This window comes from Limanda limanda, chromosome 20 (assembly GCF_963576545.1).
Source record: "Limanda limanda chromosome 20, fLimLim1.1, whole genome shotgun sequence".
Classification (NCBI taxonomy): Eukaryota; Metazoa; Chordata; class Actinopteri; order Pleuronectiformes; family Pleuronectidae; genus Limanda; species Limanda limanda.
Genome location: NC_083655.1, coordinates 16963087 through 16977112, shown reverse-complemented (window position 1 = coordinate 16977112; position 14026 = coordinate 16963087). Strand labels below are relative to the sequence as shown.

Sequence of the window (14026 nt, the reverse complement as noted above, 5' to 3'; positions counted from 1 at the left end):
ATTAAATTGATCATGGCTGTAGTGTGAAATGATGCCAGACAACAGAGAGAGTCTGTGTCACTAGACGAAAAGCAGTATTATTGTCACAGTGAACCTCTACGGACAGGCCTAATCCCCTGCTGTAACCAACTGTTTCCATGATGTTACCTCGGCGTTCGCCAGTGAAGACAAGGTGGGTCTATCGGCGTTTGCGGACCTTAAGGGGGATTTGGAGAACAAAGGAGAGAGCCGCGGGGGGGCTCGCGCCGCCGCGCGGACCGATCGCGACGTGTGATCTAATTAGCATATGAATCGGAGTCCAGCCGCTGGCTAGAACCTCTCTCTACTCACCATTGGAGGAAACCACAGACCCTTGAAACTAATGTCACTCGTGATTGGCTGGTAGAAGTGTTGCTATTGGTCACCTTATGGGTCATTGCAGTGCACACGTGGGGTCACAGCATTCCGCACGTGGGGTAAGCCCCTCCCACACAATATTTATAATAAAAATGTATATATTAATATTTATTATTATTTATAAGTAAGCCTTTACCAAAAGCACTGCAGTTAATTAAAACTAAACATTCATGTGATGCTTGATGCTATAGGTGAACATATTGTACAGGGAACAAATGTGAACAAGGTATATGTGGAGTGAAAGCTTTATTTACATACAGCAAAAATATTGTACAAAATCTCAGGTGAGGCTTGAAATGTTTCTCTGCAGCCTCTGGGTCATGACTTCTTTGTGGGACTCTTCTCCAGTGTGTAGACGTCTGTGGTGTGTAGCTGTGAGATCCAGTGTAGCTTCCAGTCTTATATGAAGTGTGGGACACAGGTCGGTGCGCTCCTGGCTGTGGAAGGATGGATCCATGTCATCTGTCCCGCTTCAATCAGCTGTAAACACATTCAGTAAAATTAGCACAGTTCAATGACAACATACACCTTTACATGTAACTGGAAAATTATTTAATGAATATAACCTTACCCTCTTTCTTCTCCGACAACTCCTCAATGCTGATGTAAGGTCTGGTCGGATCATACTGGCTCATAGTGTGTCTTTGTACGTCATGGACAGGCAGCTGGAAAACAACACATGTAACATGACTTTATTATTAATAAACGGAAATAGCCGCGCTGCATCACCGTTGGAAGATCCACAGCAAAAAAACACCAAAACAATTCATAAACAGTTACTTACATTCAATGGCTTAATTTTCTGCACTTTAAATCCGGACTTTCAGCGTCTCAGCCTAACGCCTCTTTGTTTGTGTGTGTGTGGGGGGGGGGGCTGAGGCTGTGAAAACATACAGAAAAAAGTCACGTTGATGAAAAAACTTAACGAGAACAAACTGTTACATCTAAGTAATTCATACATATTTACACATGCACTAGATCTGCTCCAGCACTCGATGCTGTATTCGTATTTTAGCAACTTTCTCGCTATCCCAAAGAGTGGCGGACATGCTTTCAGATGTACCAGTTAGCTTAGTGGTTAGCATGGCGTCTCTAGCTCACCGTAACTCAGGGACTGTGCTTCCGTCTTCTCCGCCTCGACTCGTCCACACCGGGCCCGCGGCTCTGCCTCCACACGCACTCATCTTCTCCTCCAGGGAACAGCGTCGTGTCGACTTCAGCAAGTTATTTACCCCGAAGACAGAGTCACTCGTACGGGACAAGCTAAACACGACCCGCTTCCTGTCTCCTGACACTCGACGCTGCTGCACGGCGTTTACGAGGCTCTGATTGGACGAGTCCATCAGCTGATGACGCGAGCGGGTGACGTGAGCAGCGGTTACTTCATGGGATAAGTATTTGACTGAGGCCAGGTTTATTTTTTGTGGTGTTTAGTAAATTTACACACATGATTCACTCATGCTGTTCTGTGTTCGTAACCTTATAGTTGAATGCACTTATTGTAAGTCGCTTTGGATAAAAGTGTTGACTGTTTTAATGGAATACTGAGAAAGTTTAATAACAACAATTAGACAATTGAAGTTCAAATTATGAAGGAATTTAAGCTCTATATTGTGTCTCCTTTATATTTAAAATAATAATCAAACTGAGTGGAGATGTATGTTGTATCCAAACAGCCGGCTGCTGTGTTTTGTCACTGTGCAGTCCATGGGGGATTAAATATTACACTGAAAAAATAAATCATTAAATCAATGAATGTTTCATAGCAATTTTGAAAGTAGTGGTGAAAAGGTACCATTTATAATTCATGGAACAGCTTAGTTTGCCATTGACATGTGAATTTGATGCCAGTATTTTGGGAGGACAGATATTTTTATGGAAAGCCAGTAGAAGTTTGGAGCTTACAGGACACAGATGATCATACCCAGCATCATTTATTTGCTGGTAGAGGTGTGGTTTACACTTCCTCTGTGCATTTAACCAGCACAATTGAAAAAGTGACTGTAATCATGCCACTCTATACAGTTGTTGAGATTTAGGATTGTTTTGGATGACAATAAAAATTTGAAATAAAGTGCATTGTTTCATTTCTTTTGACTGCATTGACCTTTGTTCGTGGTATACAATATAATTCATTATAGCACACTTACTTACTTAAGAACAATTTAAAATTTCAGGTTTAATATTTATTTTAAGCCTGGTTTACTCAGCCAGATAGTTTGTTGGTGCCTCTTACACATTGGTGTTATCTGCTCTCAGGGAAACTGATTTGCATTTGTGAAGCTCAGAGCATTGTCATTTGCATATGAAAGCGTCCTCTAGGAGTTGGAGCAGGGGGGGTCAAATCTCAACAGCTCACAGGCTTGACAACTGCAGGAACCCTGAGCGTTTCCTTTGCTGCCTGCAGATACGTGTGAAAGTCGTTAACCGAAGGATGTGCCAACACTTCTCTGCGACACAGATTGACACAAACGCTTCTTTTCATGCAGTGTGTATGGTGAGTATGTGGCCTGTATCCATTTGGCAGCGCTTATCAATGATGTATGGTCCCTTTAAGAACAATGGGCGCGCCAAGACATAAATATATCACAGTCAATGCAATACCTTCAACATCTGTTGCTGATTACATAAAAATAGACTTTATCTTGGACCCGTGGCGAATACGTGACAGTTGAAAAAGAGATACTGAGGATTACGGGGACTAGGACTCAGTTTTTATTGAAAAAAAATCTAATAGCCCTGTCAGAAATTGTACAATAAAAATGACAGGCTCCCGGTGTTAGCTCATTACTTTTCATACCGGTCGCCAGTGACAGGAAGATGACTGAATTTGATTTAATTCAGATAACTGATCACCTGCCTCAGATAGGAGTCAAGAACCTAATGGGATACGAGACCATTGCCTTCATTCTGGCCCTGTCAAAATCTTTGAAAAAATACTTATCTAGAAATATTATTTTAGTCATAAATATATGAGAAATGATATTGTCAATCACATCTTAACCTCACTACAGTGGTTGATCTGTATTTCAACGGGGCTGATTTTTTGTCCAATGTCCATGCAAAATCCTGAATCAGTAAGTTGCACATTTCATGTCTTGTTTACTGTTTGCTCTATAGCTTTAAGCAAAGCCACACATCATTGAATATATAAAACAAAAATTTCGAGCACAATGTGGACTTCAGACAAGCCTAGAAAATAAACATTCTCAATACATTGTTATATTTAGTATTGTGACTAGTTAATTTAAGAAAATATTGATTGGCAAGACAGGGGCTGTTCAGCAGCAAATAACATTTCAGCTTGGGCCATTGCCCCCCTTGCCCCACCCCTGGATCTGACCCTGCTTTAATAACAAAGGATGTTCTAAGTTGTCTTTTTGAGTTATCCAGTAAAGAAGAGGGAATACAATTATTTTTATGTAATTTGTAGTGTCATGTCACAGTTGCTGCTGTAATATGATAATATGATATTATTTGTTTGTAGTTGTTGAATCCCTGTTGTGTAAAATATAAAACCCCAAATGCTGCTTATCCTTCTCTGAAAGCCGTCACATATTCATATTTTGCGGAGAGGAAGCCACAGGGCAGCGAAAAAGGGCCTAACTGCATTAAACAGTCAGAAAGAGAATTAATTGACACTCGTGGTCTTTTGCTTTTACATTTCTCCTTATCTTTGAGGCACAAACATTCTTACATATTTGCTCAGTTGACATGGACCAAAAAGAAAGCTTCTCGGACAAAATGAAAAGGTCTGACAACCATTTCACCCCAAACTTTCTTCTCCGCCCCCACAGCAGTGTGCTGTTACATTGACGTGGCTCTGAAAACTAAAGTGTCTTTAAATAGGATTATCAGACAACGCTCTTCGACAAACTAATCACATGGAGGGTTGCTATGTCACGTTCTCAGCACTCAATCACCTCTCTCTTTTTAACCTCCCTGTTTCATCAGGAACATATCTCTTTCTTTGCAAGAAGTACAGGTCTATCAGCGCCACATGGGTCGGACATTTTAGAAGTTAATTGGCTTCCCTTCTTTTTTGGAAGCTGCGGGGAGGAAAAACCCGAGCTCCACTATTTCAGGATTTATAATCAGAGGCTTACAAAGCCGCAGAAAAGGTGAATTTCAAACAAACGGAAAGTGTTTAACAATCTGTGTTCGTCTTTTTGAAAGACACGAAAGGGCGTTATCAGAATGAACTAGTTTCAGATAAGGACTATCTATGCCACTGCTGGATATCTGCTAGCAGGGCAGCACAGGTTTCATATGCCATGGGTATTTCTTTGATTCAGGGTGCAGAGGAGAGTGGGAGTGAAAATGAGAGAAGAAAGCTAAGTGAGGAAGTTAAAAAAAGGTGCTTGCTGGAGGTTAGAAGATTTCAGAGAACATTATCTCTGACATTATAATTGACGTTGCTGCAGTTTATCTGCAGCACTGTGAAAAATAGCTTCAAGGTAAGATACAAGAGAATCAGTATATGCTGTTGGATTCAAAATGTTGTGCAAAGTTATTTTTTGTGCTTTGTTGAGTTTTGTTGAGTTTTAATTGCCTTTTAAATTGACACCTTTATAACAAACTTCACATAACGTAGTAGCTTTTCTCCCTGAGCAGATTTAAATGTTAAGTTGTATGTAATATGTTACCTTTCGTTCCAGACTGCCAGTGCCAGTGCTAGTGCCAGTGCCAGTGCTTGTGTTTGGTCTGTGGTTGTGCTTTTGGAAGCCAGCAGTTGTGGACCAGCGACTTGGGTTCTTTCTGGACGGTTCGTCTGGACCGACTGGGACCTCAGCGGTCAGGGAGGGATCGCTGCTGGGACGGACGTGGAGAGGCATGTCTGCGGAGGGGAAAGCAGAGCATGAGGAGGGGGGGAAGAAAAGAATATGAAGGAGGCGAAATAAGTAGAAAGGGGAAAAAAAGAGTTACAGCAACAACAAACCACTTATTGCTTTATCCTCTTACAGAGCAGATCACTTTCCAAGTCAGTGTTCCAACAGTTACACTTTTCTGCTCTTTCTGGCCACAAGCCCCAACAGTCCAGCTGAGACATGGGAAGTGGTGATTATAAGGACTTTGTGTTTATAAAAACCCTACTGAGTCCAAAAGGAAACACTACAACTCAACTATGAAGGCTAGGCTTGGCGTGAGTCCTGCTATAGTGAAAGAAATACACTGTCAATTCAGTTTTAGATGGAAAATTACCCAGACAGCCATGAAACAAATGTGTGAATGATCATATAAGCCTTTGCCCAGCATAGCCACTCTAAAAATAATCATAATTGGGGCAAAATTCCACATACGGGTCAGGAATGACTTTCAAGATAAGGGTAATTTACAAATACCGTACCAGCAACTGAAGCTGATACTGGACAGTTTCCAGTGATTGAAACCGAGTCTCAAAATTACCCCAGCAATCAAACCACTAGAAGAAAAAACTGCACAGGAAACACCGGACCGTATTACAGCTGCCGCACTAACCACTAGTCAACTGCAACCCGGAATAAAGTTCCCACATCTGATCAGAGCTGCCAAAACAAGTAGAGGGAATGAAGTTGCTCCTCACTTCACACTCAGTTAAAACATTCAGCGAGAAATCCTGCTGATGCCTGTTACACAGGGAAGACGGTGAGTAGAGTATATCTGTGAGCCGTGGTGTGAATCATCTTGATTTTCCCAAAAGGCCATATGGATTTGTTTATGACATTCTCGCAGACTGCGCGTTTGCACCCGTAATTATGCAAATAGTTGGATAACCACCTGTCATCCATCGGCGGATCATTGCAGTGAGCATATGCCGGTGCTAAGCTTCCATCTGATACACCAGAGACAAGTCTTAGTGGAGGAAGCGACGCATTTTAATCATGGCTTACACCGTGCTGCAACTCATGCGTATTTAATGCTGTGACAAGACTGTGCAGTTCTGAATACAACTGTAAGTGTTTCTTAAGACCACCTGCAGAGTAGCTGGGGACGTAAATGGTATAATTATGTGACTGAATCCTAAATATAAAGGTGAGATTAACACATGTTTGTCAGTACCTGTATATTGCAGTCAGAAGAATCACACCTTCTTTTTTATGCTATTGTCAAACAAATACTTCCATAAACCAGCTTTTTTGACCAAAGTAAATCACATCACTTCTCCCACATCCTTCATGAATACTTATTCTCATATGTTCTGATCACGAAACATTCCTCCTCCGTCTCTCCATTAATATTTCACTTCAACTTATTTCACTCCCACTCTGACTGCTTTACTTTCTCCTAGCAGATAATTCAGCGGTCAGGACTCTAACCCTTTACTTTAGGGTTGCAAATCCATGTGGGAATTGAGGCTTTTTTAAATATAACCCATTGAGAGTCACTCTGGTTCCAGACTCACTTGTCCATTTTGGACAACTCATAACCTCTAAATCTTCAACCAATGTCAATGTTAGGTGACCATGCAGAAAATACCGTGTCATACAGTTGTTAGATAAATCGTAAGGAGGTGGAGGCAGGAGCTGTGGTAGAAAATTCAAGACTAAAAGGTCCTATAACTTTTCCTTGACCTTGATGATAAATGTTGCGGTTGAGGAAAGATGTGAAAGAAAATTTATAAGGACTCCTGCCCTTATAAAATCAAAGGCACAACTGCTGTGCTGAGGAAGTCTGACTGCTTTAACAGTGGATATTATGACATGACTCCATCAATGCTGCTGCTGCAATAAATTGTGGGATGATATCATTGCCTTTCCTTTCACTAGTGCAGCGTCAGCTCTAAACATGCCTGATTGGAATGGGTTGTTTTCTTGGCCAGTGATAAAACTGTCTTCCAGAAACAGGAAAGTGACCTGCAGTTATCAAGCCATGGCAAGAAAACACTGGCTGCAGGATTCAGTACAGATCCCTGACGCTGTGCCACCGCTGCTGAAGCTAATCACCTGTTTATCAAAGTTAGGTGATAAACAATGTCACTTATGTAAATATGTCACTCCTGGTACCTGTTTTTTCAATGTTTATTAATATTGAATTTATTGTGTGTCCACATTGCACCAAATCCAACACTGCACTTTCTTGGGCCCTTAAAAATACACATGCCAAGTGTGTAGGTGATAAGATGCCACACAGACAGATGGACAGACAGACAGATGTTTCTGAAATAAGTGGAGAGTAAACAAAGGATGGTCCATTGTGCTAAAGCAGATAAGAAAGGAAACACTGAAGCAAGTGTAGTTAGAATGTGGATAATCTGACCTTCTCTTATCAAGCTTGCCACATAAATACTTCCTGGTCACTTCACTCAGTTAGGAACCTTCCTGAGCAAAGACTCGGGGCATCCTGGTCATTTTGACTGCAACCTGACACAGAAGGCCAGGTGAAACTCATCTGTTAACAATGGCTCCGTTCCATTAGATGCTCTTTCACCCATGCCAGTGAGCAGCCATGCACAATACCAGGAGCCTGACACTAGCTCACCTTAATTGAATGCGGCCATTTTATCAATTACATGCTATCACATGCCAGAAGGTCTGCTGTCTATGAACATTCAACATTGATATAACCGAAAGCATAATTTCCAAATCTTAAGAGTTCAAGTTAAACAACTCTAACTATTCTTTGTTCATATTTTACTTCATTGGCATATAACATTTCTGTCTTCAGCCTGTTCACAGAATAGTAAGAAGGATTTGTTGTTTTTATCTAGGAATACATTTTTACAATCTCATCTTATATTGTCTTGTGACAGGGCTGTGCAAAGAAAAACAATCCAGAGTGTGTTTGCTGTCACATTAAATTAAGGAATAACAGGATGCTACACTAATGGCCTCTGGATGCTGAATTAATTGCATTCACTACATTTACGAATAGTGTCATGGCGATGAAATCATCTTTGAAAATACAGTATGATTGATACAGTATTGCCTGCAATTATATTTTATAAAAACCTTATTTTTGCCAACTGAATTTCAAAGTCTCGTTTCTAAAGCATGAACACCTTTTTTTTTTAACAAATTTAAAACAGAAGTTTCAAATATACATTTCATAAGTAACCTGAGTCAATATTTTTGTATTTCTCATGAGGGAAACATTGCTGCAGGGTCCGTTCTTGTGCAGTAATCGGTAGCTTGTAAAGGTTCCCCAAACTAACTCCAGATAAAGTTTGACTGAACCCTCTCTGCACGAGTAGCACACCAGAAGCTTTAAATCTCTGTCTGTATTCCTCTGTTACAAATGTGTTTCATTTGATTCGACCATTGTCAGTAGACTTACTCAAAGGAGGCTGGGAATTGAGTAAAGAAACCCCAGCTAGAAGCCAGGCGGCCAGTCGTTGTGCGTTCACTCTTAAATTGGGTTGAAGATTCAATAATGGCATTTAATAGACTTTGCCCGCTCTCAGTAACGGCTGGTTCACATCCAGTTCAGGCCTCTAGTGACGTTCACCTCAGACAGCGGGGGTAATTAATGTCTGGTATTATCCTACATGACAGCATGAGACATGACACACACACACAAACAGCAAGGAACAGACTGAATTATACCCTCAAAGAAACATTGAGAGACAAAACAAAGAAACTGAATGAAAAATAGCTCAAAGACAAATTTGAATCACTGCGTCATCTGGACTTTTTCCAATTCAGTGAGCCTTCATATGATTAAGGACTTTGATGTTATAAAATAATATACTATGGCTTAATGCAGCTTTGGTGCTATGTGTGTGCTTCTGTGTGCATAGGGACACTTGTTACACTTGTTCCCAGAATATCTCAAAGCTCAGCTATTACTGGACATTCGATCTGGGTCTATGGAACCCATCACAGCATCTATATTACTTTATGCAACATGATTGCTTCCAGATGTATCAAAGCAAAATGTCCGTCAGTATTTATTTGTTTTAAATGTCAATCCTTCTTACGTAGATAACACAAGTCACGAGAGTCTGAATTTAGAGGATATTATTGTAATGTTAAATTTACAAAACTAGATTAATAAACTCTGTTTGACAATTTCATCGAGTAATCTCATGTTTGCTGATTATGCATTTCCTTCAAGATTACAAAACCTCACAGATTAAGGTAAGTAGATTTATAAAAGATTTACTCTGTGTGAGGGAGAAAATGTGTCCTCTGCATTTTTGGATCTATGCTTACACATCAACTTTTTATGTCTGGCTGTTTGACGATGCTCCTGGCATCTAAACATTGACAAGATTTAATTCAGGGAGGTCCTCTTTTTAATAACGTGCTATTCCATAGGGTGAAGAATGCTTACAGATTAACATATGATAAATAAGAGAGCTGTTACCTATTGTCTGCTTGTTTGTGTGTTCTCTATAGAAGGTCACAATATGAAGATTCTCTCCACTCTCAATTCTCCCTGACCAATTTTCATCGACTTAATTTGTGAAGGGATTACCCCGGCAGTCCAAAGGGTTTGCTTGGTCCCACGTTTAATAACCGGAGCTGCCACTTCAGACCGAGCAAGCCATCGATCCAGGCTGAAGCGAGAGTGAGACCACTAGAGGGGCGGCGGGAGGGTGGTGGCTAATAAGACGAGGCCCTAATCCAGCCCCCGTAGTGAGGGATTATGGCCAGGGTGCAGGGTCATAGAGATGTACACACACTACAATTCACCACAGGGAAAGGTCAGACTCTCTGGGGGCTATTACCTCGTATTGGTCCGTCCTTTATTTATCTTTCACATTCACCTTGTTTGGAGGAGAAATATATGAGCGTGTAAATCATTGGGGAGAAAAGCATGGCCATTTACACACAGCAGGAAAGTCAATATTAAAGTCATTTAGTTAGTATTAGATTGCAGAATCTTTCTGACTGGTGTAGGGTTACTCAAATTGATCAATTTGATTGGCACAGCTGCGGTTTTTTGTTGTTTCAAGGGCTTAAGGATTTGCAAACAGTTTGATGTACATGAGGAAGGAACAAACTGTGAGTCGATGCCGTGGCCATTGCATTAAAACCAACAACATGCAACAAGCACTGCTATCAGCCAATAATGAAAATAAAGCCAGTTAGGGACTTGTTGAGAATTTGTAGCAGCTGTAGATGAGTTTAGTGGACTCACTAATGTGAAGGTGAGGACATTTGAGTGCAAATCCAAATGTCTTCAGTTCTCGTTCCGAAAAATCCAATTACAACAAATGAAGCTGAACTAGATGTGTCTCAAACCAGTCAGCAAATGTTTAAACAACGACTGGTCTAACAATTGCATGCAGTGGCCAAACGGTGAAACACCCATTCAAGTGTTACAGATTTGAAATGGAACATATGCACAAACTATTTTCCATGATTCAGGCTCTCATTTAGGAAAAAAACAAGACCCTATCCAGCTCTCCAATTTGAAACTCCAAACCAAATATTAATAATAGTCCAGCGCTCAGTGTGTGTGTATTCATGTTATTGGCTGAGGGGAGGTAACTGTCATATATAATCAAGTCTGTTCTTTAAACAACGCCTACCTCACACCAAGTGCTCAACCATAACATTTAATTTTAACGTTTACAGGATAATATTCTTCATGAGATGGGACCATTGTTTCTCTGAGGTCTACTTGATGCCTCCTTTTTGATCTAGTGTCCTGAGTGTATATTTAAATGCTCAACCGGTCGAGGCAGATGACCACCCAGATAATGTATGTCATGATCGGGGCTACACAAATAAAATTGAATTGAATTGAATATTAAAAAAGAGCATTCCCCCTGTCAGCTTGTGTCATGTGACATGCTCATTACTCATATTTAACTGCCTGGTGATGATCCTCTTCAGTCCTATCCCAGTTGGATGACATGGTAACAGCATTTTCTGCAGGTTGCACAGTATTCAAAAATATATATAAACTACGCATACTTTCATTATAATCATCACTCAAGTGGGTCATAAAACACACCAACCTGTACAGTTATATCCACCTCACTCCACCTCCCCACATTTTCCTCAAGTGGCTCTAGTAATGCAGCAAAACAACAACTTCCAACTTAGTGGTGAAAGACATGGGGGTCAGCCCTAATGTATTAGCTGTGGAAGATTCCAATCACTGAAATGGCATGAAGTACAGAGAGAGAGTATACCTGGAGAGAGGGGAGGGGCCCTCCGTCCTGACTGGCTGCCAACTCAAGGTAATGGAGCTTCTGCCTCAGCATACTGATAAGACTATAGAGAGGACAGGCTAAGGATAGACTTTGTATCAGTGGGTGTGTTCGTGTAAGTGTATTTCTATTCTACCAGTGACTTAATTACCATATAGGGCTTGAAAAACACAAGACAAGAAACTAGAGTGTCTTTCTATTTTTGTACTGATGTTCAACAATTATACAAGGACAAATCCACAGCAAAAGAAGAAGCTACTTGAACGGCACAAAAACATTTCAATAAGTCAGAGTCAGGGTTGTCTCGACAATATTTTTCTTCATTGGAACACCATTTGCTTCACCTGAACAAGCTGATGCGTGTTCACGTATGAGATTGCAAATAACTCTAGAAAAATCAAGAAGAACTTAAACTTATACTAATAATAAAAACAGAACTACATCGGTCTCAAAGCTTCAGTTTTGTGGATTGAAACAGTCAAGAATGATGTTGCTCCAACAGCTGTCATCAGCTGTCAAATGAAATGCACCTTCTCTGACACCACTGATAAGGGTGACACCAGAAGAACATGCTAGAGAGTTTGAGCCATGAGGAGCAGTAAAACAGCAATTTGTTTTCCGATGTGATAATTCACCCATAAATCAGAAAATGAGGGGTAGGCTTTGGGAAGTGTAGGTGCATTTACAGAATTACAAGAGAACATATGCAGTGCACTGAACATTACAGATAATAACATGCTATGATGCCTCCACAACGGGAACTTTCCTGTTAAGTGTGGGCTAGAGGTTATGAAATAAATGAGGTTAGGTTTTCACCACCAAAATTTAAACATAAAAGAGTGCATAAAGTAAGCAAATACGCATTATCAGCCAACCAGTGGTGAATTCAGTCTGGTGGGTTTTTTCTCTCGTGGCCCTCCAGCCCTGTCATACTCTGAGTCTTTGCTTTCACATCAAACTGATTTAAATATAAATGCCATGCGACCATGGCTTCATGAAACGTCTAAAAGCTATTTTTCCTGGGCTACTTTGAATTCTTCAAGCTGGGGCCAGTTCAATGTCTGAATAAATTATGGCACTGAGCCATTTTAACTCTCTCTCCAACCACGTCTACATATTGATGTCCCTTGTGTGCAGCGAGGGGGGATTTCCACTGAATACACCCTGACCTGAATCATGCAAGGGGGGGAAAAAAAGGTTCCATTTTGGGGGGAACAAGACAGTTCTGGAGTGGTGGGAACCAGGACTGTGGAGAAAGAGATGAAATATGTAGAAGACTTAAATAGGATGCTGATCAACCAAAGGCTAAACAGGGTCAAGAATAGAACTGAAAGTACTCCTGAGAAGTATTTAGCAAACTCTAATCTGATGTAATGTCAGATGGAGAGAAGAGACAAACTGTGAATAAACATCAACTGTTGACCTTTACTCAGAGTGGAAGATGAAATCCAATAGATGGATGGAAAAACACTTTAAAGCAAAGGAGCCGTTACGAAAACAAAACCCCTCCTCAGCCTAATTGCCCCTCTGTCTATACATTGTGTGTGCCTGTGTGTATGTGGATGTACATTTGTAAAGAGCTCTATGTGTGACTATGTGAGCCTTTGTGTACATGCACATAAGTACATCAAAATGTATTGATTTTCGTGTTTTCATGTCCAACTCAATTCTGAGAAATTTAAGATGTAAGCATCTTGTAGCTGCTTCTGACTAAAACAGCCTCTGCTAGTTTCTCTTGTGTTTCATATTCATAATAGAAAAACAAAATCAATAAACTTGCATTAGTGAGCCATGATAAAATGTTGCCTCTCCCTCTGGGGAAACAAAAAAGGCTGTAACTCTGTGTCTTATAGTAAAAAACAAAACATCAAGTCATATGTTACTGTTGGTCATTTATCAGTTCACCTTTCAGCTGGTTCATGCTCAAATGACCGTGTTTGAAGACTGGTGAAGCTCTCCACACAGCAGCGTATTTGGCAAACTAACCTAAAATACTATTTGGCCTTTGTAGGAAATAATATCCAGTTATTTTTAAGGTTGATTAAAACTGAGTTATGTGCCACTGTGAAAATCAGTGCTGTGGTCATGTCTCCAAAATTGACTTTTTAAGGCTGAAGTGTCATTGGCTCAGATGTGATGAGATCTAATTGATATCATCCCCTGTGTTCAGGAAAAAAAGTAATTATTTGCAGTAATTCCTATGTTCTTCACCAATAAAGAAGCCACCATATACCCAGTGAGTGGTAATCAGTTTCGGAATCAGTCCTATCTTTCATTTCAAACTTCACATGTCAATCATGGCAGTGTTGGTGTTGGTATGATGTCCGATCATAGTCTGTGAGTCAAACAATAAGACGGGGGAGATCTGTATTCCCACTGGGTTTCTGAGTGAACCATCCTGTTTTCATTTTGAACAACAAATAGAGGGGAGCAGAAACAGATTCTTCCCTTCTGACAGAAAGACAATACAGACTATTTACTGGGGAGAAAGAGGAGAGGATGTCAACCTTCCTCGAGCCCTCAGAGATGAGGCCTCCAGCAAAGCAA

At 40.6% G+C, this 14026-nt stretch overlaps 1 protein-coding gene and 1 long non-coding RNA gene across 2 annotated transcripts in view; both read right to left on the bottom strand.

The window, feature by feature from the left end:
- LOC133026865 (partitioning defective 3 homolog) overlaps positions 1-14026 on the bottom strand; it is a 345261-nt gene that overhangs the window by 204582 nt on the left and 126653 nt on the right. Inside the window, exon 4 of the mRNA XM_061093848.1 lies at positions 5043-5233. Coding sequence (XP_060949831.1) covers positions 5043-5233 — 191 coding nt within the window. The remainder of the gene's footprint in view (positions 1-5042; positions 5234-14026) is intronic.
- Positions 626-1691, bottom strand: LOC133026866 (uncharacterized). The gene is made up of 4 exons (XR_009683234.1): positions 1498-1691; positions 1181-1276; positions 968-1061; positions 626-876 (listed from the first exon to the last, which is right to left on the bottom strand). It is a non-coding gene; the product is annotated as an uncharacterized LOC133026866 (long non-coding RNA).